The sequence below is a fragment of the Acomys minous genome (genome assembly GCF_964271855.1).
Source record: "Acomys minous genome assembly, chromosome: 7".
In the NCBI taxonomy this organism is placed as follows: Eukaryota; Metazoa; Chordata; class Mammalia; order Rodentia; family Muridae; genus Acomys; species Acomys minous.
This window is the reverse complement of record NC_140488.1, coordinates 98,063,066-98,091,027: the sequence shown is the minus strand read 5'-3', so window position 1 is coordinate 98,091,027 and position 27,962 is coordinate 98,063,066. Positions and strand designations below refer to the sequence as shown.

The 27,962-nt window shown below is 42.8% G+C and overlaps 1 protein-coding gene across 2 annotated transcripts in view; it reads left to right on the top strand.

Moving 5' to 3' along the window:
* EGFL6 (EGF like domain multiple 6) overlaps window positions 1–26,637 on the top strand; it is a 62,966-nt gene extending 36,329 nt beyond the window's left edge. Inside the window, exons 5-12 of one of the 2 annotated variants that reach the window (XM_084789908.1) lie at window positions 27–146; window positions 4,450–4,584; window positions 6,728–6,850; window positions 8,845–9,165; window positions 12,506–12,586; window positions 18,825–18,929; window positions 23,209–23,474; window positions 25,871–26,637. In XM_084789908.1, the coding sequence (XP_084646034.1) occupies window positions 27–146; window positions 4,450–4,584; window positions 6,728–6,850; window positions 8,845–9,165; window positions 12,506–12,586; window positions 18,825–18,929; window positions 23,209–23,474; window positions 25,871–25,981 (1,262 nt within the window). In that variant the 3' untranslated portion in view covers window positions 25,982–26,637. The remainder of the gene's footprint in view (window positions 1–26; window positions 147–4,449; window positions 4,585–6,727; window positions 6,851–8,844; window positions 9,166–12,505; window positions 12,587–18,824; window positions 18,930–23,208; window positions 23,475–25,870) is intronic. The other variant, XM_084789909.1, reaches the window with a different exon arrangement.
* The last annotated feature ends 1,325 nt before the right edge of the window (window positions 26,638–27,962 follow it).

Here is a 27,962-nt window from a genome sequence, read left to right as displayed (position 1 = left end):
TCTTTGTCTTTTTTTTTTTTTTTCAGACTCCAGGACGTGTGCCAGGACAAACTGCCAGTATGGCTGCAAAGACACAGAGGAAGGGCCACAGTGTGTGTGCCCATCCTCTGGTCTCCGCCTGGGCCCAAATGGAAGAGTATGCCTAGGTAAAACAGAAGGTGTCACCTCCATTCCCCTCCATCCCCATCCATTCCTTCTGCCCTGAACTCCACTCTCATTCCTCACTGGGCTTGTGCTGGCTAGATAGGGTGGATTCTTCAAGGTACTGACATCTACTTATGAAATATCTTCAGTCCTTTGTGCTCTCTAAATACTTTGGAATGTAAGGGAAAACAGCCTTCTAGTAGTCTACACTGCCTAAAGGCCAGAATGGATAGGGCATACTGGTTCTTTCTATTTACTGTTTTGACACTGTATATTTGACTTCAATTACCATGCGACTGACACTACACTACTCATTCAATGAATCTGATCTTATGAGCCCTTGGGATTTGTTTCAGGTTCTGGCTATGATGTTCCAGAAGACATGTATTTACTTTTTTTTGTTCCCAGTATTAATTAGTGGAAATAATATATGCTTCTTATAGAATTTTAGGCACTGTTTTAAACACTTATCCACATTCTCTTTAAAATGCTTCAGGGGGGTAGGGCTGTAGCTCAGTTGAAGAGTGCTTGCCTAGCATGCACAAACCCTTGGGTTCAATCCCCAACACTATATAAACCAGGTGTGGTGGAGTATGCATGTAACCATGGCCCTTAACAGATGAAAGGAAGAGATCAGAGGTCATCCTCAACAAGTTCAAAGCAAGTTTGGTTCACCTAAGACTCTGTCTCAAATAAACAAACAAAAAACAGGCCTTTAAATTATACAAACTACCCAGCACACGGTAGGTAATGGAAAGCAGATTTCTATGAGTTCAAGGCCACCTTGGTGATTTAGTGAGTTCCAAGTCAGCCAGAAATACATGAGATCCTGTCTTTAAAAAGTGAAAATATAGGCCAGGTGTGGTGGCACACACCTTTAATCCCTGCACTTGGAAGGCAGAGGCAAGCAAATCTCTGTGAGTTTAAGGCCAGCCTGGTCTTCAAAAATTAGCCCAGGATAGCCAGGGCTGCACATTGAAACCCTGTCTCAAAAAACAAACAAACAAACAAACAAAAACAAAAAGGAAAAAGTAAAAAATACAGCTGGGCACAGTGGCACACACCTGTAATCCCAGCACTCAGGGAGGCAGAGACAGGCGAATTGTTGTGTGCTAGAGGCCAGGCTGGTCTACAATGAGAGTCCAGGACAGCCAGGGCTACACAGAGAAACCCTGTCTCAAAAAACCATACACATACACACACACACACACACACACACACACACACACACACACACACACACACACATACATAGTCATTGTTATTTCTGACTAGACAAAATGGGCAGATTAAGTCAGTACCAATTAAGAAACATATAAACCATTCATTTAAATTTAGTAAAATCTGTGCCCTAAAGCTTTAACTTCCTTGTTCTCGCTTGTTTTACTGCACGTCTTAGTTTGTGAGTCCCCAGAAGCTGAACAAATAGTTGGTTCAGTACGTGATCCCAGGGAACACTGGTTGAGGACTTAGGAAGGTACCAGCTCTAGGTGAATTCAGTAAGCAGATTCAATGAGCTCTGAGCACCTCCGTGAGACCAACTGTATCTGTTACTTTTCTCATTGCTGTGACCAAATACTAGACATGAAGGAACTTAAGGAAGAAAAGGTTGGTTTATTTGGACTTAATCTGAGAGGATGTGGAATAGCAAAGTGGGGGAGGCATTGCGGCAGGAGTGTGAGGTGAGGCAGCTGGTCACATTGCATCCACAGTGAGGAAGCAGAGAATTTCCTGGAAATGAGGTTTGGAGATCAGAATTTAAGCCCCGCCCCAAGTCACTCCCTGTAGGCCTCCTCCTCCTCCTCCTCCTCCTCCTCCTCCTCCTCCTCCTCCTCCTAAAAGGCCCACAATCTTTCCAATTTGACTAGAGAACAAGTGTTCAAATGCATGAGGCTAGGGCGTACATTTCACATTCAAACCACAACTCTAGGGAAAGTTGCCTCTTGGTTTTTCCTTCTCGGGCAAGGTTTTTTGGGTACTTCTCTATCAACCTCTGCTTTTCCCCTCGTGGGAGGCTGCTCCATGGTGACATTCCCTAGTTCTCACAGTCAGGGCCAGGAGCAAATCTAGCAAGCAGCCTATGGCAGCTATGAAAACTTTGAGGGCTGAGTGGCTGGTTCCCTTGGCTGCTAAAACACAATTTCGTCCATTTTTGCACTTAGTGAGTTTGAATTATATTCAGTCACCTGATTGTCTATATTCCCAACAATATACATGCACATAAAATAGATGTAGGTTGGGTGAACGTGTAGTCTTAATAAGGGAGAACCGATGAGACCAGACTTTTGGGGGGAAAAGCTCATCTTCTTTGATTTAAAACATAAGTATGATGTAACAACCTCTTCCATCTGATAGGACTATTTTTCAGTCAGGATGTTGTATGCTTATTCATCCTAAATGTATATAGTTTGAGGAATATTGTATGTAAAGTAAGCTCAGTCATATAGGCCAGGGAAGCACTTTTTTATTTTAATTTCTCATTATTTATTCAGATTGCATCCTGAGTATTATTCTCTTGCTTGTATCTTCCCGTTCCCACCCTCCCCCCTTCTTCCGCCCTTTTCCCCTCCCCTAGACTTTTTTTTTAATATTACATGTGTATTAAACTTTGTCTTCTTGTTTTTGTTTGGTTTCCTTGGTTTGGTTTTTCAAGACAAGGTTTCTCTGTATAGCCTTAGCTGTTCTGGAACTCACTCTGTAGACCAGGCTGCCCTCGAACTTACAGAGATCCACCTGCCTCTGCCTCCTAAGTGCTGGGACAAAAGGCATGTGCCTCCAACACCCAGCTTCTGTTTTCATTTCAAGAGTGACCAAAGATTTAATTAGGTTCACAGAGTTTATTATCCTTTAGTATAAGATTTGCCTGGTATGGCGAAATCTTGATCAAAATGAATTCAAATTTTTACCTACCTCCTTAATTGGTTGGGTACCATTCTAAATGGAATGGAGAACTGATGCTCAGAAAAATGATAGCAGAACTCATCTCAGTACTCATTTGTTATTTTAAGAGTGCAGCAAGATAGCTCAGTTGGTGAACTAATTGCTTGACATGCACGTGTCTCCAGATTGATCCCTAGCACAGACTCATGGGGCAGGGGAGAAGGCCGGGGACTATGTAATGGAAACAATAAGCCAGAATCAACTTGCATACTTAACCCAAGGTCCAGCCTACTTGGTATCTGTAAGTTAGAGCAATGCCTGAGTCTTTTTTGTTTGTTTGTTTTTGTTTTATGTTTTTTTTTCCGAGACAGGGTCTCTCTGTGTTAGCCTTGGCTGTCCTGGACTCGCTTTGTAGACCAGGCTGGCCTTGAACTCACAGCGATCCACTTGCCTCTGCCTCCCAAGTGCTAGGATTAAAGGTGTGGTGGTACACCCACACAATGCCTGAGTTTTAGCAGATTATTCAGCATAGCTGTCAGCCCTGCTTTGCGGTATCTCACTCATCTTGGAAGAAAGGGAACATGTGTATAGTTGGCTTATGTTGTATTGTTACATAATTATACTCAACCCGCAACTTAAGCAACAGTGCATTCTTACATAGCTATACTTTTTTTGTGATTTGAGTCAATATTATAGGAGCTTAAAAGGAGCTATGTGATGCTTTTGCAAACTGCAAATCTTAAATGTTTGTGTCTTTTGGTTTGCTCAGAGTGTGGCTAGCTGCACTTTCAAAACTTGCATGTTATACAATAGAATTGGCAGCTTGGAAAAATAGTCACACAGTACACATGTAAAGCATAGGTACCACATACCAGACACATACTAGACCCTAGAAGAGCTAGGGCCTAACACATGAGCAAATATAAGGAATGGTGACATACTTCAGTTGCTAGGGTACTTGCCTAGCATGCATGTGTTCCATCAGGCCAGTGCTCTATCCCCAGCACCACATAAGCAAGGTGTGGTAGCACACACATACCTGGAATCCCAGCACTAGCAACATGGAGACAGGAGAATGAGGAGTTAAAAAGGTCATTCTTGGCTACATGTGAGTCTGAGGCCAACCTAGGATACATGTCAGAGAGGGGGGTATGAATACAAATAATGGCATTACAGCAGGTAACACCTCCAAGAAAAGATAGGCATATTGATATGAATCTGTAAAGAGCTGTGCATGTGTCTGGTGGAGATCTAGAATACTTCTTAAAGTTGTGACGTAGGCAGCAGATGATCTGTTTTCTAGGCAAGGAAACTATCCATGTGCTTGAGTGTTGCATGCTTGGGGTTGAGGTCAGTACCTATGTGTGCACATGTGTTGGATGACTCTTCCTGCAACTGCTGACAGCTTCTTCTCCTATGCCCTAGATATCGATGAATGTGCTTCTAGCAGAGCTGTCTGCCCTTCCAACCGAAGATGTGTGAACACATTTGGAAGCTACTACTGCAAATGTCACATTGGTTTTGAACTGAAATATATCAATCGCCGATATGATTGTGTAGGTAAGATCCAGTAGCTTCCTTTCCCTTGCCTCTAAGGCTGTAGGCTTTCTCTATAGGCATTTTTTAATGTCCATTTCAATCTACTACATACGTAAGTCCAGTGGGATTAATTATGAAGCCAGGTCCATAGTGATTTAAACAAATGAGTATAACTCTATTATGGAAGCAAATATCTTGGAAGATTTCTGTGAGGATTTTCCTCAATTTGGTAAGTTTTTATTTAGTTTATATGTCTGGTTTTGTCTCCAATTACACATCTATGAAAGAAAGCAATATAGAAATATTTGTATTTGCTACAAGATTAGGAAGAAGATCTCAGTGGTCCGTTCCTAACATTTTCCACTAGATTTTCATTACAAAAATGTATGAAGGAGACTGGAGAGATGGCTTGGTACTTACAGTCACCTTCGCTTTGCTCCCAGCACCCGTGTAACAAGCAAAGTATCACAGAAAACAACTGAACCCCAGCTCTAGGGAGGAGGGACAGGAGGGTCACCAGGGTATTCTGGCTTCCAACCTACCTAGGAAAATAGGAGCCCCAAGGAGAGACTCTGCCTCAAAAAAAAACAGGCAGACAACCATAGGGAAGGACACTCAATGTCCTCTTTTTGCCTCTGCTATAGACACATGCGCATGCTTGAATACACACACATTTTAAAAGGAAATTATATGAAGGGGCACATGTTCTTTCCTCTATTTTGGGGGGGGTTGTTTTTGTTTCTGTTGGTGGTGGTTTGTTTTTTGTTTTGTTGTTTTGTTTTGTTTTGGGTTTTTTTTTTCCAAGAGAGAGTTTCTGTATGTAGCCCTGGCAGTCCTGGACTCACTTTGTATACCAGGCTGGCCTCTACTCACATAGATCTGTCTGCCTCTGCCTCCCAAGTGCTGGGATTAAAGGCATAAGCCACCACACCTGGCTTTCTTCTTTTTTTCTTTTAGCCCTTTTGTAGTTCAAATTCCAAATAAAATCACTCATTGCTAATAGTGTTATTAGTTAGCTATTAGTTCTATCTTAAAACATTATCATCTCTTAGAGAAGGGATTCCAAGCCTCAAAGAGGGCCTATTGTCCTTAATATACTGTCCTATAGTAAAGAGAAATTGGGGTTGCCTCTTGCTCTCTATTCACATGGCATTGGTGACAAAGGTATTTACTTGGCACAGAGAGCTAAGTGTTGGAGAAAATATGATTCTTTCAATCCTGTACTTAGGGCTTCTTGGGACATGTCTTGTATCATCATGTTGGGGCAACACCCCATTGCTGGTTTTTGAACCATCTTGGGAGACCTCCATAGCTGTTCCCGCAAATATTCTTAAATGCAAAGGCTACCCTAGACAGGCACATAAAATTCATGTTTGACATGAGCTTGGACCCCACACTTGGACCCTACACTGTCCTGTCGGCCCAGAATCCACACAGCTTCCCAAGGAAGCTAAGATTAGCATCAGGGCTCTGTTTGTGAGTGGGTCCCAAACAATACAGTGTTTTGTGAGCTTACATCTACAAAAGCAGAGATAGGACTTAGGGTGGCGGGGAGAGCACTTGAAACTCCCACCTGGGTGGAATCTGGCCAATTTTCCACCTCTAAATTCAACAGACGAGCTCAAACCAGCCTGACCCTTTCCCCTGGCAGGTTCTGAACAAAATGCCCATGCCTATGAATGCAGACGGTGGCAGAGGTTTCTGGCTGATCTTGCCTTTTGTTTGTGAGGAGTTTCGAGCCAAATTTCGAATTTCTGTTATTTTTCCTTAGTTTCAAATTACGTTGATGAAAGTCAAACCAATCCAAAAGTGTAGCATTTATTTTCTGATACTGTTATTTAGTTCCAGACTATGCTGATGAAAAGGTTAAGGAGAAACTCCAAACATCTTAGCAGTTTTTAATAACATTAATAATAAGCAAGCTGTGAAGTTTCTCTGGGGGAGGCGAGTTGTGGGCACCCTCCCTACGTACAGGCAGGCGCCAGGCAAAGCTAGGGCTCTCGGCCAAAAGGCCTCTGCTTTTGAACACCTCTCCATTCTCAGGCGGCACTTAGTTTGCAGAGGTGTTGAGTGGTTGACCTTTAAGTTGCTCAAGTTAAAAAGGCTACCCTTTCAGCGAGCCCTTTTATCATAAAGTTATTCACTGGAATGTTCCCCTTTTCAGATATAAATGAGTGTGCTCTGAATACCCATGTGTGCAGCCTCCATGCCAATTGTCTCAATACCCAAGGAGCCTTCAAGTGCAAATGCAAGCAGGGCTACAGAGGCAATGGACTTCAGTGTTCTGGTAAGTAGCTTTTGGTCATGACAGTTTTCTTATCTGCATTCCCCCCCAAAAGCATTTTTTCAAATTGTGTGTGTGTTTGCGCACGCACATGCGTGCGTGCGTGCCTCAGCCTTGTATCTTTTCCTAGTGGGCTGTATTTCTGGTACTCATAAAAGTTACAGGCACAAAACTGAAAGACCAATGGATGAGATGTAGTTCAGTTAGCAGACTGCCTCACATGTGCAAAGCCTGGCCCCCAGCACCTCCATAAACTAGCTATGGTAATCCCAGTACTTGTCAGAGGTAGAGGCAGGAGGCTCAAACATTCAAGGTCATCCTCCACTATTATAGAGATTTTGAGCCCAGCCTGGCATATATGAGACTCTGTCTCAAAAACAAAAAGAAAAAGAAAAACAGGGGGTGGGGCATACAGAAATGGGCAGTATTTATTTTTCAGAACTTCTTCAAGAACGACAACCAAGACAATGTAGAATGTGGTAGACATCTATTCTTATCATCCTGAAGTTCGCATTCTCTCTCTCTCTCTCTCTCTCTCTCTCTCTCTCTCTCTCTCTCTCTCTCTGTGTGTGTGTGTGTGTGTGTGTGTGTGTTGTAGTAATGGTGGTGGTGTAGATGAACACTAAAAAACCTAAGGAGCATCTGGATTCTCTGCCAGGGCAAATTATCTATGCTTACAGGGCAAGCTGTGCCTGGTAAACAGAGTCCTCCACCCAGCTGGCATGGTGACTCCAGCCTGTACTCCCAACACTTGAGAGGGAGAGAGAGAAGGAACAACACTTGAGGTTCTACTCTGTCCTCCACACGCATCATGCCATGCTTGTGCCAACACTCACCTATGTGAACTCATACAGACACACACACACACACACACACACACACACACACACACACACGGGCAGGAGAGAGAGAGAGAGAGAGAGAGAGAGAGAGAGAGAGAGAGAGAGAGAGAGAGAGAGATTTTTTAAAAAACAAAAAATTTAAAAACAGTAATAACAGGCAGGCATGGTGGCACATTCCTTTAATCCCAGCACTCAGGAAGCAGAGGCAGGCTGATCTCTGTGAGTTTGAGGCCAGCCTGGTCCACAAAAAGAGTTCCAGGACATCCAGAGCTATTACACAGAGAAACTCTGTCTCCAAAAAAAAAAAAAAAGAGTAATAATTTATTTTTTTAACATCAGCTTGATTTCCTCCTAGAACAATGATATGTATCCTTGAATCAGATCTCAAAGAATTTGAGTGAGTCTAGAGAAAAGTAAATGCTAACCTTGAAGCAGGAATAAGCCCTTTGCAGAAATGGTAGAAAATAGAAGGTATCGTATGCGTTGCTCTCAAGTCCTGCCTCTGCTGCTAGCTAGCTAAGTGACCTTGGGCAAGTCACTAACTGACCCCTCTACCAAATAAGAGTATGAGCCTGACTGGCACTTTTTAACCTCTTGTATTCTTTTACACTAGCATTTCCCCATTACCAAAATCTAGCTCTGGCCTTCCCTTGGCTCCTTGGTCCTTATAATCTCCATATAATCTTACTCAAGTAAGACATACAGCCTGTGGTGTAGAAGACAGTTAGACAGGAGACACTATCAGGGACTTAACTGGGCAGTGACCAAAAGGGTAGTGGAAGAGGAAACTCTTCTCACAGGGGTCAGAGTGGACAATGTACAAAAGGACCAGTTAGGTTAGCCAGCATGTTAAGGAATGCTGGTAGACTCCATCATGTACAGGTTACCATAGCTACTGTGAGTTCAAACAGGCAATGCCCATGTCATCTTTAGAGGACAGTGTTTCACAACCCAGTTCCTCATCCTCTGGCGTTCATGTTTTTTCCATCCTTTGCCATGATGTTCCCTGAGACTTGGAGGAAGTGTAATAGTGGTCTTATTTGGGGCTGATTCTGAATGCTTTTACTTCCTGCACTTGAACACTTTCAAAATGGTCCATTGTTCATGAATGATCTCAACCCAATGGCGATTGTCATGTGTTACTTTTCTTTTCAGTTATCCCTGAAAATTCTGTGAAGGAAGTACTCAGAGCACCTGGGATCATCAAAGACCGGATCAAGAAGTTACTGGCACACAAACAAAGCATGAAGAAAAAGCTGAAGCTTAAAAATGTCACCCCGAGACCCGCCAGTACACACACACCTAAGGTTAACTTGCCTTTCAGCTCTGAAGAGAGCGTTTCCAGGGGCAAGAACTCTAATGAAGAACAAAAAAGGAAGGATGGAAGGAAGAGAGAAGAGCTTGAAGAAGACAAAGGAGACAAAGCCCTGAAGAATGAGATAGAACAGGAGCGAAGCCTTCGAGGGGATGTGTTTTGTAAGTATTGCTTTTGTTATTCTTGCATTTTGTTTTTTTTTTTTTCTTTTAAATGTGATTCCTGGAGGCTTAGCTCCCTCTCTACATACCACAAGTCTAAAACATAGAAATATTTTTTAATTTAATCCAATCACTTTTAAAATCACAAATAAAAATATCACACAGCAACTTTGAGGAGGCCACTCAAAAGACTTGCATAGTCCCAAACTCTATACATCTTGGTGAGCGTCTATACATTTATGGTGGCCATTGTAAAGCTGTGGAGTTTCACTTGGGGTTTAACATTTTCACTACCAATTTCATCTTTAAAATCTTAATCACCCCCCAAAAGAAAAAACTATGAGAGAGCTGAAACTTGGAAAAAAAATAACTTTATGTCCTCTTTCATGACTCATGTGCCCTTTCCCCCTGTGTTCTGTTCTTCTTACCGCCTGTCATTTTGCCTGGATTCTGCTCTTTCTTGTCACCTAATATTACCCTCTCTTGGTCTTCTTCCTAAATGCTATACTATACCCACACTCTCACTGTTGACATATATACATTAGGGGCTGGGATCATCATAGGGAGAACATTCAGTGAAATGTTTTTGAACCAAGAAAAAAGAAAAATGGCTTGGCACTCAGGTTCTGAGAAGCCTATGTAAGGTCTAAAGAATATCTTCCAGGGTGCTAAATGGGATCTGGTGCTCTGGGAACCAGGAAGGTAAATCCTCTCCTGTTTCCTTATCTGGGTGCTCCTTATGTGGCACCGCCCCTCCCTGCCAAGACACAGCAATCAGGTTGTACGGCTGCCAGACTTTCCACACAGCATACCCACCACATCAGAGACCCTCATCCCAGGTCTCCCAAGTACTCCCTTTTTACCCCTTTTTTCAAAGATTTTCTCTTTTCTTTGAGAAAGGATAGTTCTGGCTGGCCTGAAATTCACTATGTATAGACTAGGCTAGACTTGAACTCAGAGATCTGATTGCTTTTGCTTCTCAAGTAGTAGGCTTAAAGATGTGTGCTAGCACACCCAGCATTTGAAAAGTTTTTATGATGCCCAGGGTGGTGGTTCAAGTCTTTAATTCCAGCACTGGAGAAGCAGAGGCAGGTGGAACTTGGAGTTCAAGGCCAGCCAGGGCTAAAAACAACAGCAACAACAACAACAACAACAACAACAACAACACCTGGAGCATGAGAGTTTATTTAGAGTGGTAACAGCTGAATAAGTTAATTAAATAAAAAAATTTAAAAACTGTCTCAAAAGGTTTTATGAGCATATAATTTAATTACAAATAAAATTTTCATACTTGTATATAGTATATTTTGTCATGCTATGCTCTCTTGGCCCATTCTCCAGGCTCTTCCCAATTGGTCTCCTTTCTTTTCTTTCTTTCTGTCTTTTTTTATTTGTTTGTTTGCTTGTTTGTTTTTTAAGACAGGTTTGCTCTGTGTAGCCCTGACTGTCCTGGAACTCCCTCTGTAGACTAGGCTGGCCTTGAATTCAGAGATCCACCTGTCTCTGCCTCCCGAGTGCTGTGATTAAAGGCGTGCGCCCCTTCCACCAGGCTTCTACTAGTCTCCTTTCTACTTTCATGTCTTTTTGTTTTTGTTTTTGCTTTCTGAGACAGAGTTTCTCTGTGTAGTCTTGGCTGTCCTGGACTCATCTTGTAGACCAGGCTGGCCTCGAACTCACAGAGATCCGCTGCCTCTGCCTCCCTGAGTTCTGCGATTACATGTGTGTGCCACAGCACTGGTGTCTTTCTGCTTTTATAAAGTATTGTTCATGCAAATTCCTTCCCTGGGGAGATATAAACATCCCCCCTCTACCCCTCCTTATAAGGCCTCGACAATAGCACAAAGCATGGTTGCACCAGACTCCAATTTGGGTAGCCAATGAGTTTATTAGGCTTGCTTCCTAAACATGAGTGATGGGCTGTTTACAGGGGTGTAAGTGACCCTAAAGTAGCTGCACCACCATTAAGTCACACATCTGAAAGGATGACAATTTCACCATAGTGCATAGCTGGAGCCCCCCTGCAGCTAACCATCCATAACCTGTATACTCTATCGTCTCCCAAGACCACAAGACATGTAGTTAGGGCAGAATTATACACAAATGTCTGGGAGATATAAGAGGGAGCAACCAGAAACTCATGGGAGGGTCCAATGACCCACCCTATGCTATCCTTCTATGGGGGGACATCAGCAGTCACTAGAGGTAGGATTAAGGGATTAGTGACAGTAATACAAACAAGTTGCTTACCAGTGGCAATGGCACTGAAGAAAATGTCGCTCACTCTCTATCCCAGTGACTGTTACCTGCCTGCCAATAGACCTCCAGGAAGTGGTGAGGCCTTATGAGTCACTCTCACCTCGCTTTTTTATTTATTGAAGACACTTTTGAAGGGCTCTCTCTCTCTCTCTCTCTCTCTCTCTCTCTCTGAAATGAGAATATCGTGGTTGTATGTTTATGATTTTAAAAACCAAAATAGCCAGGCCTGATGATATATATCTTTAATCCTAGCACAGAGGAGGCAGAGGTAGGCCACCCTGGTCTGCATAGCAAGTTCCAGGCCAGACAAGGTTATATAGCAAGTCAAAAAAAAATTATTTTAGCTAAGCGTGGTGGCTCACGCCTTTAATCCCAGCACTCAGGGAAGCAGAGGCAGGTGGATTGCTGTGAGTTTGAGGCCAGCCTGGTCTACAGAGTGAGCTCCAGGACAGCCAAGGCTACACAGAGAGAAACCCTGTCTTGAAAAAAGAAGAGTCTAAGCCAAAATAGAAAATTACAGAAGCAAAACACTACAGCAGAGTTTAAGTTTTCTTCATGAACCAGGTGACTGCTATATCTCTCTGTGCAAAGGATGGTGTACAGAGCCCACCATAAATCTCAACCCCTCTGAGGCAGTTTGTGTGTTAAACCTGAGTCCCCGCAATGAGACCCCATTTCTTTCATCCTGGTCGCTCTGTTTTATCTTGTGTTCTTGGCTGTATGGCTGGTGAGCATATCAACATGCACCAGGTGCATTTAGCCAAGGGATGAAGAGACATAGGCTCATCTGGGTCAGAAACAGGATACCAGTCCTGCAATTGCCCTTACTAATGAAAATTTCAAGGAAGTAGATTTCCAAAACCTCATGAGAAAGAGAGTGCCTGGAGTGCAGATGCTCAGCTCACTTGAGGGAACCACTAGGAAACATTATTCCGAGAAGGGAGACTGGGTAAGAAGATGCTGATCAAATGTGTTCTGCCATTAGACTACATGATAACCTTCTATGCTCTGCCACTAAATTCATTCCTTTGGTGCTTTTGGGGAGTTTTGGATTTTGTCTTAACTAATTAAGGTTCTTTATCAGCCCCTAAGGTAAATGAAGCAGAGGATTTGGATCTGGTCTACGTCCAAAGAAAAGAGCTAAATTCCCAACTGGAGCACAAAGGTAATGTTTGTTTGTTTGTTTGTTTGTTTGTTTGTTTTTTGAGACATAGTTTTTCTGTGTAATAGCCCTGGCTGTCCTGGAACTCTCTTTGTAGACCAGGCTGGCCTCGAACTCACAGCGATCCACCTGCCTCTGCCTCCCAAGTGCTGGGATTAAAGGCTCAAAGGTAATGATTGAAAAAATAAAAACAACACAGCTCTCATCTCAAAGAGAATAAATGGTGTGACCATGCCTAGGAATACAGATTTCAGGTATCTCAAACATCATGTCCAATGTAATAGCAATTTCCTAGAGTTTTCTGGTAAAGAACAAAGAAAGTCGTAATCAAATGCATTGATAAAAATACCAGCTGATAGGTTCCGGCAAAGTGGGGAAACCTCTGCTGTAGGCCCAGATGCTATCTGATGGCATTTTTAGCACTGGTATTTGTAGAAACTAGGAGTCTGCTAAGTTAATACATCCCAAAATGATTTATCCTGATAGTCAGAAGGATTTCAGGTCAGACACAGAGGTGGGCAATGAATAGCTATTAAAGGGGCTAAAAATCGCTCAAAATCATTTTGGTTCTGGGTCTGCAGCATTCCAACCTCTCTGCAGTCACTGAAGTTCAAGCAGCCTTTGTCGAATGTTCTGTGTGGTTTTGGAAACTTCTGTTCACAGTAACTAATGCCTTCTTTCTACACATTTTATAATTTAGAGAATTTAAACAATAGCAAGCTCATGGAAAGGAGCTGAAGTGAGATCACTCTTCAGGAAGACCTTTGTTAGGAGATGACGCCTGAAGCAGAAGAGAGGCCTTTCAGCTCAGGAGAGAAATAGCATCATGGCTATAGGGAGCCATAACAGGACCTCGAAGGCAGGAGACAGCCTTCTCTTTAAACCTGGAGAACAAAGTGGGTTTCTGACTCCTATAGGTTTTGGGCATTTGGGAGTCACGGAGACAGGCACTAGCTACTACTACATAAACTTACCTTGTAGCTATGAGGGGAGGGGGGCTTCAGGAACATAGCACAGCATGCTTTCTTATCAATTCCCGGGAGAGAAAGAAAAGCAGCTAAGGAGTCTGTGCTCACTCACTCTTTCCCACATTATTTTTCATTACTGTGTCAGTCGTAAGCAACCAAGTGAAAATTCACTATATCATGTCACACAGAGCCGGTGTTGTGTTACTTTTCCTGAGAAGACATGAAGGAACATTTATTCATTCTATATGTGGCACTGATAACAGGCCAAAGTAACCATTCTACCCAAGTTGGTGCAACAATAATTTTTTTTCAGGCTTACTTTAAAAAAGTATGAGCAAACGAGTTCCCATTGCATCATCTGTGATGATGTCACAAAAGCTGCATAATGGACTCCTGCCTTTTTTCAGGTCCTGTCTACCCTAGTGCCTCCCAAATGGGAGGTCATGAGGGAGTAGATGGCTGGAATCCTAGGTGAGAGGCCTGTGACCCTCTTCCATGACTAAAGCCTGTCATTTGACTCTGTTACCACTACTATAGACCTGCCCATCACTCTGTTCTGTTTATTTTGTTGCCATGACTACAAGGTCAAATACTCTGTAGGTTACCTCAGTGTAGAAGAATTTTAATTCAGAGCATGGCTGTTCTGACAAGAGATCACATGCAAAGACATTCTAGGTCTGTGTGATCCGGCTGGAATACAGACACGCCTTTTATTCCAGGAGGCAGAGTCAAGCAAATCTCTGAGTTCAAGGCCAGCCTGGTATAGTGCAAGGGTCAGATAAAGAAAAGCTTAGGTCCAGGCATGGTAGTACACTCCTTTAATCCCAGCATTGAGACAGAGGCATGCAGTTCTAGTCAATTCTGTTCAGGCAGTTTGGTTGAGTCAGTGAGTTGAAAGGCAGTGAGGTGGAGTTGAGATGCAGTTTTTACCAGGAGAGTTTTACAGAGACAGGTTGAAGAGAGAACCTAGACACAGGTGAAGACAGAATGAGCCAGAGAATGAGAAGGAGCCAGAAGATTAGAACAGATTGTTATAGTTAGTTTGAGGGCAAGCAGAGCTATTCAGTAAGAAACTGAGAGAAGTCTTACTGAAGCAGCTGGGAGAGGAGTTTGAGCCAGAACAGCTGAGTTGAACCAGCCAGCCAGAATTCAGAAAGAAGAAGAAATGGTGAGCTTATTCAGCAGAGAGTCTCAGAATCTTAAAACATTCTAGGCCTAGGCTGGATTGTACAGAGGCTACAAGCTTCCAGGACTAGGCCTAGGTTAGCAGATGGAGGCAGTAAGCCTCTGAGACAACAGTTGAAACAGACAAATAACACCTCAGCATCCTCTCCTCAGTGATAAAAGATACTTTATTAGGCCAGAAGGAAATCTCTTTACCCCTAATCACCAGTGTTTAAGTAGTAGGTCATTTTAAAACATTTAGTTAACATATATTAATTAGAAACAATAATGAGTTTCATCATGACATGCTTATAATGTATTTTGGTCATATTCATCCTATCCCCCTTTCTCTTGCTCCTCCCACTCTGACTGATCCCATTCCTCTTCCCAACTAGTTCCCATTCTACTTATTAGATCATGGGCCTGGTCCTTTAAGAAACTGGCCGCCAGCCAGGCCAGTAATAGCACACCTTTAATTCCAGCTCTCCAAGGCAGAGGCAGGCAAATCTCTGAGTTCAAGGTCAGCCTGGTCTACAGAAGAAGAAGAAGAAGAGGAGGAGGAGGAGGAGGAGGAGGAGGAGGAGGAGGAGGAGAAGGAAGAGGAGGAGGAGGGAGAAGGAAGGAAGGGGAGGAGGAGGAAGAAGAAAGGACAAAAAGGAAGGAAGAAAAAAGAAAGGAAGGAAGGAAGGAAGGAAGGAAGGAAGGAAGGAAGGAAGAGTGAGCTAAACATTACCTTAAGATCTTAAGATGCTGGTGAGACACTAAGAGGCCTGACCTCTCAGCCACACACCCCTCCAACTCTTTCTGAGACAGAGTTCAGACGCCATGCTGTGCTGTGGTCCTGACTCTTCTACCCTTCCATGTTCTTTTGGGGGGGTCCTTTTTCTTTTCTTTTCTTTTCTTTTCTTTTTTTTTTTTTTTTGGTCAAGACAGGGTTTCTCTGTGTAGCCCTGGCTTCCTCAACCTCACTCTGTAGACCAGGCTGGCCTCGAACTCACAGAGACCTGCTTGCCTCCCATGTGCTAGATTAAAAAGTGTACATCACCACCACCCAGCTACCATGTTCTTTGTCCCATAAGTCATGTTGCACTGAACTTCATGGTATGAAACTTCCCACCAGTTAAAAAAAAAAAGAAAAAGAAAAAGAAAACAACAACAACAACAAAAACCTTATAAAAGCCACAATACCCGCTTTGTCCAGGCCTTTGTGTCTAGACATCCCACCTTCATGTTCCCATGGCAGCTGTTCTCTTTTTTGTTTTGTTTTTCCTTTATTTGACTGTTTATTTATTTATTCACTTTACAGCTTGATCCCAGCTCCCTCCCTCCTCTTCTCCCAGGCCCACCCTCTCCCCTCCCCATTCCACACCTCTCCTTCTCAGAGAAAGAGAGGCCCCTAAGGGGTACCTTCTGCCATCTCAAGCCTCGGCAGGACTAAGTACATCCTGTCCCACTGAAGCCAGACAAGGCAGCCCAGCTCAGGGAAAAGGGTCCAAAGGCAACAGAGTTGGAGACATAGGCTACCTCTCTCTTTTTTTTTTTTTTTTTTGTTACTTGTTTTTTTTCCCAATACATGGTTTCTCTGTGTAGCCTTGGCTGCCCTGGACTCACTTTATAGACCAGGCTAGCCTCAAACTCACAGAGATCTGCCTGCCTCTGATTTCCCTGAGTGCTGGGATTACAGGTGTGAGCCACCATGCCCGGCTTCATATATTTTTGATAATTTAGTAAATGATATAATGTTTATGAAAAATTGAAAAATTGAGAAGGATCAAGAAAAAAACAAGATGACTCAGAAAGTGAAAGTGCCTGTCACCAAATCAAATGGCCTGATTTTGATCCCCAAGACCTACATTTGGGAAGAACAGACCTGGCTTCCACAGATTGTCCTCTGACTTCCACATGCAAAGTTAAAATCTCATTGTAAATCCCAGCACTTGGGAGGCAGAGACAAGTGGGATCTCTGTGAAATCAAGGCCAGCCAAGTCTACGGAGTTAGGTCCAGGACAGTTAAGGCTACACAAAGAAACCCTATCTCAAAAAAGAAACAAAAAAGTCAGGTGCGGTGGAGCATGCCTGTAATCCCAGGACTCAGGAAGGCAAAGACAGGTGGATTTCTGTGAGTTCGAGGCCAACCTGGTCTACAAAGTGAGTCCAAGACAGCCAAGGCTACACAGAGAAACCCTGTCTCAAAACAAAACAAAACAAACAAACAAAAATTGAGAAAAGGCTGGCCTAAGGTGATAGTATGCATCCTTAATCCCAGCATTCTGGAGGCAGTAACAAGTGGACTTCTGTAAATTGGAAACCATTATGATCTATGTAGGGATTTCTGGCCGGTTGAGACTACACAGAGAAACCCTGGAGACAAAGGAGGACTGCTTTTCTTTTCTTTCCATTCACTGACCCTTTGGCATAATAGCTGTATCCCTCAAATCAAAACTAGAGGCTAGCCTTGGTTTTAAATCAGAAGCTCCTCTGTCTTTGTCCTCTTTCACAGTGCTTCCTTGCTGTCATCTTACAGCGTGAGTCAGCACACTTTTCTGTGGAAAAGGCCAGAGAACAAATAAGTGAGGCTTTGTGAGCCATTCGGTCTCTGTGGCTCAAGGGTCCCTTTTTCCTTGCAGCTAAAGGAACAAGACACTATACAAGTACACGGAAAGCCTGTGTCGCCATAAGACTTTACAGAAGTAGACAATAGGCCAAGGTGCTAGTTTGCAGACCCCTACTGTACATAAAGGTACCCTGAGACACTGGTTCAAAACCTGCACTAGGTGACTCTACTCATAGTTATGTGATATACATCTAAATGACCCGGCCATTCTGCCATAACAAGTAACAACAGACACAACATAAAACATTTTAGAAACCACCTATTTGATCCAATAAGGCCATGGCAATTTTCTAACAGCAATGTTAGAATCATGAAATGCCCATTGGGTCTTAATTAATGGAGGTGACAATTTGAGGTCAATGCCATTGAAGCAGTGACTTATCATGTACACTCCCAAGAGAGGGGAACACACTGAACAAGGGTAGGGTCTAATGGAAAACTAGGCCAAAGGTCTTTAAGGTTTCTTTAGGAGTAAAGTCAAAGGGGAGGGGTAAGGGAGAGACCGTTTAAGGTTGGAGAATTTAAATAATTTCCGAAGGCCTTAAGGTAGTGGTTCACAACCTCTTCTACATGGGTCACATATCAAGTGTCCTATGTATCAAACATTTATATTACAATTCATAACAGTAGCAAATTTATAGTTAGGAAGTAGCAACAAAATAATTTTATGGCCAAGGGAGGGGGGTCCCCACAACATGAGGAACTGTGTTAAGGGTCGTAGCAGTAGGAAGGTTGAGAGGCATCATCACCACAGGGGCTGTCCATAACTATCTGGTTCTGAGGTGGTGTGGGTCAAGGGAAATACTGGTTTGATGTGTGTGTTGGTCAGCTTTCACTCAATGTTATGAAATACCTGAGCCTTATAGGGACTCAAGGCTCAAATAGATGGATCAAATATGTGACTTAGATGCCCTGTGTATGGCAGACACTTGTTTTCTGAGCTTTGTTTTCAGTCTCTGGCCTGACTTTTCTAAACAGCCAGTTATATTCCCTGCATTGCTTCACTAATGAGGGTCGCTGTGCTCTTAACCATGGAGCCATCTTTCTAGCCCCTTCAGTTTCGTTTTCTACGATCACAAGATAATTTGTTGAGAATGGCTTTACAGATGTGAATCAAAAGTAGATTATCCGGAGAGATGGCTCCGTGGTTCAGTGCACTTGCTGCTCTTGCGGAGGACTTAGCTTCTGTTCCCACCTACATGGTGGCTCACGGCCATCTGTATCTAGTTCCAGGAGACATAATGCCTTCTTCCTTCCTCAATGGGCACCAGGCACACACATGGTGTACAAATGTACATGCAGTCAAAACACTTATACACATACTACTTCAAAGTCTAAACATAGTGTGCCTGGCTTCCACTACCCCTACAAGCATGTCAGTTACCACGGTGTATATTCTCCTCACCTAAACTCATGACATCACCTTCCAGAGTCCCCAAACTAGCTACTTTTGTGACGCTCTTAATGGTTCTGAATGTGCTTTTTTTTTTTTAAGCAGACTTAAACATCTCAGTTGACTGCAGCTTTGATCGTGGAGTCTGTGACTGGAAACAGGATAGAGAGGACGATTTCGACTGGATTCCTGCGGACCGAGACAATGGTACTTCCGTTTCACTACTGCACATTCTAGGAGAGGTAGAGAAGGCTTTTTCTGCCAGGAACAGTTTATTCCTGTCACTGCTTAGACCATGGCTGTTTACTATCTTTGAGAACCTTTGACCTTCTGAGGCGGCCCCTGATGGATGAGTAACTTAGTACAGCATCTATCTATCTCTTCAGCCCTCTCTCACTCACGTGACCCAGGAAATGTGACCCAGCATACTTCTTTCATATTTACCCTACTCCTTCGGAGAGAGGGAGATGTGAAGGTAAGGAAAAGGCAGGGTGGGAGGGTGTCTCCGAGATCTCCCTGTAGTTTCCATTTTGTGTTTTGATAGAAAATACATCTTTAGACGGGCATGGTGGCGCACACCTTTAATCCCAGCACTCAGGAGGCAGAGGCAGGAGAGATCGATGTGAGTTCGAGGCCAGCCTGGTCTACAAAGTGAGTCCAAGGCTCCACAGAGAAAACCTGTCTTGAAAAACCAAAAAAAAAAAAAAATGAAAGAAAGAAAGAAAAAAAAAGAAAGGAAGGAAGGAAGGAAGGAAGAAAGAAAGAAAAGAAAAATACATCTTTAAGGGTGATAGAACTCCTAGCTACACTGAAGTTATAGTTATAGTAGAGTCATTTCTCAAAGGACCAAACACTGGAGTTATAGTAGAGTCATCTCTCAAAGGACCACAACCACAATGAGTGTCAAGTTAATGACCTAAACTCCAAGACCAAGCTTTCCTTTCTGTTACCCAAGAAATTCTTTCCAACCACCTGGCCTTGAATTGGTCTCAACATAATCGTTGAGCCATGAACTTTTTGCCTTTTGTAGTGTCTGCTTCGGCAGTATTGATGGGCCCTGGCTTCCCCTTGGGTGGAATATTTGGCTTGCAGACACTATTTGGAGCACGTATTGAATCCTGCTCTCCTGAAGGCTGGCCATGTACCTGGAACAACTGTTACAGACCTCCAGACTCCAGTTCCTGTCCAATAGAATTGTATTTCTGTGGAGATGTACAGGCTCAGCGTCGGGTTAAAAGATCCTTCTTCAGGACAGATTCCTTCCTGAGATATATCCTTGCAAGCCTGTACCTGCAGTCAGAAAGCTTTGATATCTGCTACCAAGAATGCCTGTTAGTAACTGGGCTATGGTGGTACATACCTTTAATTCCAGCACTAGGAAGGCAGAGGTAGGCAGATGTCTGTGAGTTCAAGGCCAATGAGTCCAGGACAGCCAGGGCTACACAGAGAAACCCTGTCTCAAAAAACCAAAAGAAAGAAACAAACAAACAAAAAACCAACCTCCTGTCAGAGCTTACAATTGGAGTAGAAGAAATATATCCCACACAACAGCTGTTCTAGTGGGCCTATCACTAAAGACAGGCATAGCCAAGTTTAACAAGAGATAATACATCTTTGGAGAAACTGTCTTGATAACTAAAACAAGTTTCTTCTTTCTTCCATCATGGGAATGTAGACATTAATGCTACCTGAGCTATAGCCCTCAAGGAACCCTGATTGACAGCTCACCTAGTGATTCTTCTTCATTGATGGGAAGTCTTCTATTTGCAAACACCAGATTTACAAATGAAACCAGGTGTTCTCAGCTTCTGTGGCACACACATCATACCTTATTTCTTCCAACACATCTACCAGGTCTCAAGATGCTCTTGACTTCACCTACAAAACTAAATATAGATTAGAAATATGGGATGGATTGATATTATTGGAGGGAGAAACCCTCCAGAAAAGCTAAAAGTAGGCTTTAACTGGGATTAAGGAGGTCACAGAAGAGAGAGCTACTGGATAAGTACAGGATGCCGTCATTTGAGATAGACGTCTTAGTATCTCTTCAACATGTGGTTTATTTGAAATTCAAACTCTAGGACATCCTGGAGTTTTACTTGATGAATGCTCCTGCTCAGTTCATTTTCTCCTTTTTTAGCCAGTCCCCAGCCCAGAGAATCGTGCTGACCGCACTCTACAGTAGATTTCCCATCTCAATTGCAAGCTAGATGGTCCCACATAGACATTCCAGAGGCTAATCTACTCTAGACAATCTTTCACAGGCGTGCCCGGAGGCTTGCCTCTTAGGGGAGTCTAAGTCCTGTCAGGTTGACGGTCAACATTACTCATCCCAGGTAGGATAGCCAGCTGCCTGGGTGGATCCAAAGAGAAATGTCGCATGGAAATACACTTGACCTATCTTGTCCACCATGGGTTAGCATGTCATTCTTGGGTTCTCATGTAGGATGGCCAGGATATATTTCCTTCTATGTTTGCAAACCACCTTCTAAGTATCTTGTAACCTGGGGAAGTGGACTTTTTGTCTATCTCTATTCTCTTCATTGTGGCCTTGGTGAACTTAAGCAACTCTTTCAAAATTATTACTTTATGTGTATGGATGTTTTGTTCACATATGTTTGTGCATGTACATGATTGGTGCCCTTAGGGACCATAAGAGGGCATTGGATCACCTGGAACTGGAGTTACAGATGGTTGTAAGCTGCCATGGAGGTGCTGGAAATCAACCTAGGTCCTCCAGAAGAACAGCCATTGCTCTTAACCACTGAGCTATTTCTCTAGCTCTAACTAAAGCAATTCTTACACAACATGGTCAGAAGGAAGACTTCTCATAGAAGCAGGGAGGAAAACTCTGGGGATGGTGTGTAGTAGTCTCCTGGTATAATTAATTCCTGGAGACACTTATGGGCCCCTGGCTGATGCTTCCTTAGTCTTCACTGGATGCAGACACTGGTGGGTCCTCTTCCCCAGCAAAAGCATAATTCTGCTAGATGGGCAAGATGATCCTCAGTAACAACCATTTGAAAAAGACCAACACTGAGCCAGGTGTGAAATTACACTTGTAATGTCAGCACTCAGGGAGGCAGAGGTAGGTGGAGCTCTATGAATTTGAGGCCAGTCTGGTCTACAAAGGAAGTCCAGGACATCCCAAGCTAGACAGAGAACCCCTGTCTTGAAAAAACCAAAAGAATGAAAAAAACAGTATTCTGGCAATATGCAATATCTTTGCTGTGTAAACCCCACATGTGCCTACGTAGCCAGACTTGCACTCTTTTGTATCTGTGTCTCTGCTTAAATTGTTTTTAAGTGTAATCTGAGGCTGGGACCTGAAAGAAACTTAAGGATGACAGTATATGTGAAATGCTAAGCCTAAAGTATATATAAATTAGAAAACTATTCTATTCAAGGCCAGCTCCTTTTTGCACATTAGCCAGAGCCAGCCTTGTGCTATTATTTAAAAAGTGTTTTTCCTTTATTAATCTCTAAGTGTGAGAAGTAATTTCTCACTGGGATAGTATATTATTTCTATAACAATATCACCAGAGTCTGTAACCATCATGCCTGTGACAGTTAATGTTGATTGTCAACTTGACAGGTCTTAGACTCCACTAAGAGACAAGCCTCCAGGCACGCCTGTGAAAGACTGTCTAGAGTAGATTAGACGCTGGAATATCTACGTGGGACCATCTAGCTTGAAGTTGAAATGGGAAATCTACTGCAGAGTAGGGTCAGCATGATTCCCTGGCCAGGGGTCCAGGACTGGCTAAAAAGGAGAAATCGAGCTGAGCATGAGCATCCGTCATCATTGTCTGCTTCCTGACAGTGGATGCAATGTGACTGGCTGCCACAAGCTCCTGCTGTCATGACTTCTTCTTCAGCCATGAGCCATATCCTTGAACTGTGAGCCAAAATAAGCCCTTCCTTAAGTCACTTTTATTAGGGTGTTTCATCTCAGCAACAACACAAGGCATTCATACAATACCTATCTTTGATTCACTGAAAAAAAATACATTCTAAGAGTCAATTAATCAAGGTGGGAATGTTCTGGAACACAATAGCTGCAAGTTACTTTCAGTGCTAAGTGACCATCCCATTATATTACTATTTTCTTATGGATGTGGGAAATTCCTCAGCTTTCGTACCCTTAGATCTCTTCTCTGTATAAGAAAATAATAGCCAGGCGGGTGGCGCACACCTTTAATCCCAGCACTTGGGAGGCAAAGGCAGGCGGATCGCTGTGTGTTCGAGGCCAGCCTGGTCTACAAAGCGAGTCTAGGACAGCCAGGGCTACACAGAGAAACCCTGTCTTGAAAATAAATATATTTCAGCTCTCCAATCAGTATGGCTCATCTTTGCATAACTATTGAATTAAAATGTAAAAGACCTCAGCATTTACTATGGTAGACTGTTGTTCTTTTTTTTTTTCTAGCTACTTTATATATTATAGTCAGACCTTTTATCACAACCTTTTGTTCTCTTAAAGCTGTTGGTTATTATATGGCCGTCCCGGCGCTGGCAGGGCACAAGAAGGATATTGGCCGATTGAAACTTCTCCTCCCTGACTTGACACCCCAAAGCAACTTCTGTTTGCTCTTTGATTACCGGCTGGCTGGAGACAAAGTAGGAAAACTTCGAGTGTTTGTGAAAAACAGCAACAATGCCCTGGCATGGGAAGAGACTAAAAATGAGGATGGGCAGTGGAAGACGGGAAAAATCCAGTTGTACCAGGGGATTGATGCTACCAAAAGTGTAAGTGGGGAAGGAACTCGGTAGTTACATTTTTCTTTTCCAGTAATTCAACAAACTCTTTACTGATGTCCATAGGTCTCAGGAATATAAAGATAGGCAAGACTTGCCTAATCAGTGTGACTAATTTGGGTTTCCATCTGCTTCTACAGCAATGACCTGTCGATGTAACTGGGTCCTCTTACTAACTTCTGTGAAAACCAGGCTGTGTATTCTTTAATATGTTAAAAAAAAAAAACAAGCAAAAAACAAAAAACAAAACAAGCAAGCAGGAAAAAGATTTCTCACTCATTCTGTGTGGAACTTAGCTCAATAAATGGCAGCCAGAGTATGATTATTCTAAGGTTGTTTGAGCTGAACTGAAGGAGTAGCTATTGGGAGAATCCCCAAGACCACTCTGGGGTGGGGGAGATCCTTTAAAGGGTCTCATAGAACTGATTTTTAAAAATTGTTACATTTACATTGGGCTTTTTTGGGGGGTGGAGGTGGGGACAGGGTTTCTCTGTGTGGCCTTGACTATCCTGGACTCACTTTGTAGACCAGGCTGGCCTATAACTCACAGAGATCTGCCTGGGTCTGCCTCACGGAGTGCTGGGACCACTACGCCCGGCTACATTGTTGTTTATATACAGTGAAATCACCAGGGAGAAAATGGGATATAAGCACAGAGACCAGGAAGCACCAGAAAGAAGCTTGTAGTTTTCCTTGCCCAGTAGACCCTCAAGGAGATCTTTAGTTTCTCAGCAACCACGTATGTCAAGACTCACAAAGTATTGCACACCAGATATCCAAAGATGTGTGTGCGTGTGTGTACGTGTGTACGTGCCTGCGTGCGTGCGTGCCTGCATGCCTGCGTGTGTACACACATACACACACACACACACACACACACACACACACGAACACACACGCATGCACGCACGCACACACGCACGTCTATACGGCAGTACAGTCACTTCAGGTGTTTTTCCTCAGGCTTGTCCTCCTTGTTTCTTCAGACAGGCCTTGAACTTGTCAAGTATGACAGCCTAGCTGCCGAGCAAGCCTGTGCCCCCTTGCCCCTGTTTCCTCAGCACTGGAATTACAAGTGCACCACACTACACAGGGCTCTTTTACATGTATTCTGGGGAATTGAACTGGGGTCCTTATGCTTACAAGGCAAGCACTTTATCACTGACCTATCCCTCCCAGCCCCTCAAGGTTCTTCATATGGGTCAGTCTGCTCACATGACTGCTGGCATGGCTGACCTTAGTTATTCAGTCTCCAGCGTTCCCAGAGGCTACATTGATATCATGTAACCCAAGGCCTCTATCGTAAATCACATTCTGAGCATAAGCCATCTGCCTTGGCTAAAGGTTACAGATAAACAAAAACACTCTGAACTAAGTAGTTGCAAGAGCTTAGAGGCTGACTCCCAGTAACCAGTCAAGGCCAACCCTTCTTTCAAATGCTCAGGTTTTGGCCAACTCAGACCTGCTGAGTTAATCTTTTACTGTAGAAGTGGGTTCTAATAAAGGAAAAGGAAACTCTTTTAAGAGGAAGTTTGTTAATGAATTTGATAAAGAACAAATAGGATAAAATGATGAAGGGTTTACTCAGTTTGGAGGACCTTGACAAGAGCTGTTTCTTGAGAGAGAAAAGTCAAAAGTCTCACAATAGAAGAACAAGTAGGGGACCTGGGTGTAGCTCAGTTGGTAGAGTGACTGCCTAGCATGCACAAAACCCTGGGCTCAACTCCTAGCACTGTATAAATCAAGCCTGGTGGGGCATGCCAGTAACACACACACACACACACACACACACACACACACACACACACACACACAAACACATACACACACCACCACCAACAACAACAACACTTAAAAGAAATACAACATTTTAAGAGTAAACAATAAAAGTTTTTCATTGTTTTTTATTTCACTTCTTTACATGGAAATTCCAAAAAGTCCCTGATCAGAATTACACAACTTGCCGGGTGAGGTGATGCACACCTGTAATTCCAGCACTCGAAGAGGCAGAGGCAGGCCGCGATCTCTGTGAGTTCGAGGCCAGCTTGGTCTACTGAAGGAGTCCAGGACAGAAACCTTGTCTCAAAAAGCAAAAACAAAAAACAAAGAAACAAAAAAGAATTACAGGATTTTTCAGAAACCTTCAGAGTTTGCTATGAACCTATCTTCTCTGAACAAAGCCCTCTCTGTAAGCACATGGCATGTGGGAAACATTAAGCTATATAGTCAAGACATTGCTATGTAGTTGATATAAAAGTCAATTTCTGTATAGTAGAGATACAAGTTTAGTCCTTGATGACATCATTGTTTTAAAGTAATCTCTCTCTCTCTCTCTCTCTCTCTCTCTCTCTCTCTCTCTCTCTCTCTCTCTCTCTCTCTCTCTCTAGGTCACTTTTGAAGCAGAACGTGGCAAAGGCAAAACTGGAGAAATTGCAGTGGATGGCGTCTCACTAGTGTCGGGCTTGTGTCCAAATGGTTTTTTATCTGTAGAGGGTTGAGTGTCACCGTCCTCCTTTATAGCTTCATATGTGGCTCTGCTATGTCACTTCTCTAGGGTTTCTTTTTATATCATATCATAGGACTCTTCCATTTACAAATACAAACTGAAAATGTATAATGTTCCAACAGAAATGTTATCATAAGATGCCTTTCTTATATCAAATGTACTAAGACTTGCTGTATATATAGCACCACTGTGCCTTCTTGTTTGTTTCTGGATTTTCCACATTATATCACAGAGTGTGGAAATGCCAGCTCATCTCCCCCTTCCCAGTATATCACTTTTCCTACATAAGTTGTTGAACTCTTCACTATAACATTTCTAGAATAACAGCAACAGGAAAAAAAATAAATACAGACAAATGGTCAATTGTTCGGGGCTGGAGAGATGACGTAGAGGTTAAGAACACGGGCTTTTTTTTTTTCAGAGGACCCAAGTTCAATTCTCAGCACCCACATGGCAGCTCACAACCATCTGTAATTCCAGGCCCAGAAAATCTAATGTTGTCTTCTGGCCCCTGTGGAAACCTACATATGTGTCGTACATATGCATATACTCTATACATACAAAATATTAAGTAAATAATTTTTAATGTTTAATTGTTTAATTTGTAAGGTACTTCTTGGAAACAGTGACATTAAACATAGATTTTTTTTTCTTTTTTTTTTTTTTTTTTTTTTTTTTTTTTGCCTAAGTGACTCAGGCTGCTCTTTCATAGTCAAACCTGCGCATTTAAATTTTTTTTTTATAATCATACCCAGTTAACCACCTTGAATCATAGTAACATAAAAGGATATATTAGTGATCGGCAATTCTATGTTTACTTATCTGTATGATTCTGGGAAATGTGGTTTTTATTCTTTTCCCTGTTGAAATATTTTTTATTCTTAAATTTTCTTTACAATTAACTAAACTGGGCTTTGCATGGCTCACATGGTGGAATGCTTACCCGGCATGCATGAAACCCTGAGTCCATTTAGGTCCATTATCCTCAGCGCCTCATAAATTGGGAGGGGTGGTGCCTGCCTATAATCCCAGCAGATCTGAAGTTTAAGGTTATCCTTTGGTACGCAGTATGTTTGATGCTAACCTGGGCTACATGAGACTTTGTCCAAAGAGGGTCAGGGAAGCGACAGGAAGTAGCCAAATCTGTCTTCCAGAAGGAAGATACTACATTTATTCACCAAGGTCAATCATTATACACGTATCCCTGAAAAGACAGTACAGGCATTTTTTTTGAGACAGGGCTTGGCTGTCCTGGAATCCCTTTGTAGACCAGGCTAGCCTTAAATTCACAGAGATCCACCAGCCTCTGCTTCCCAGAGTGCTAGGATTACAGATATGCACCACCAACTGGCTTAGAGGCAAATCTTGTCAATGCTTCTGTGCAAAGGGCACAAGACAGTCACTCGGACTCACCGGTGACCATCAGACTCTCTGGAATCTACTAGATGAATGTAACAGCTAGAAAGGCCAGATCAGGAACACTGGCTTCTTCCCAGTCCATAGCCCTGAAAATGGCGCTTCACCCTTGATACAAGGCTCTTCATACAAGGCTCACGTTCTCTGAGTGCAGATAAGTGGTCCTTCCTGGAACTTATTTTTTTCCAGAACTTCTGTTTAAATACAGTTCCAGGCAGACTTTAAGGTAGCATTTAGGTAATGTTGTTTAACGTCTTCAAAATAAACACATATGGAGTGAAGGCATTTCACAAGGGAAGCTGTCAGTTTGGGAACATTTATAATTTGTTACTCTGCTTCAAAGTTTTTCTTCCTTTCTTTCTTTCTTTCTTTCTTTTTTGTTTTTTTTGGTTGTTGTTGCTGTTGTTGTTGTTATTGTTCTCAAATGGTCCTGCCTTTTAGAATAAATTGACAGGCTGAATTGAATAATGACTACTTAGCATAATTTTGTACAAATGCTTTCAGAATGATGCTGATGATTCTACCCCAACCAAGACAGAATAGGAGCAGAGATAGTG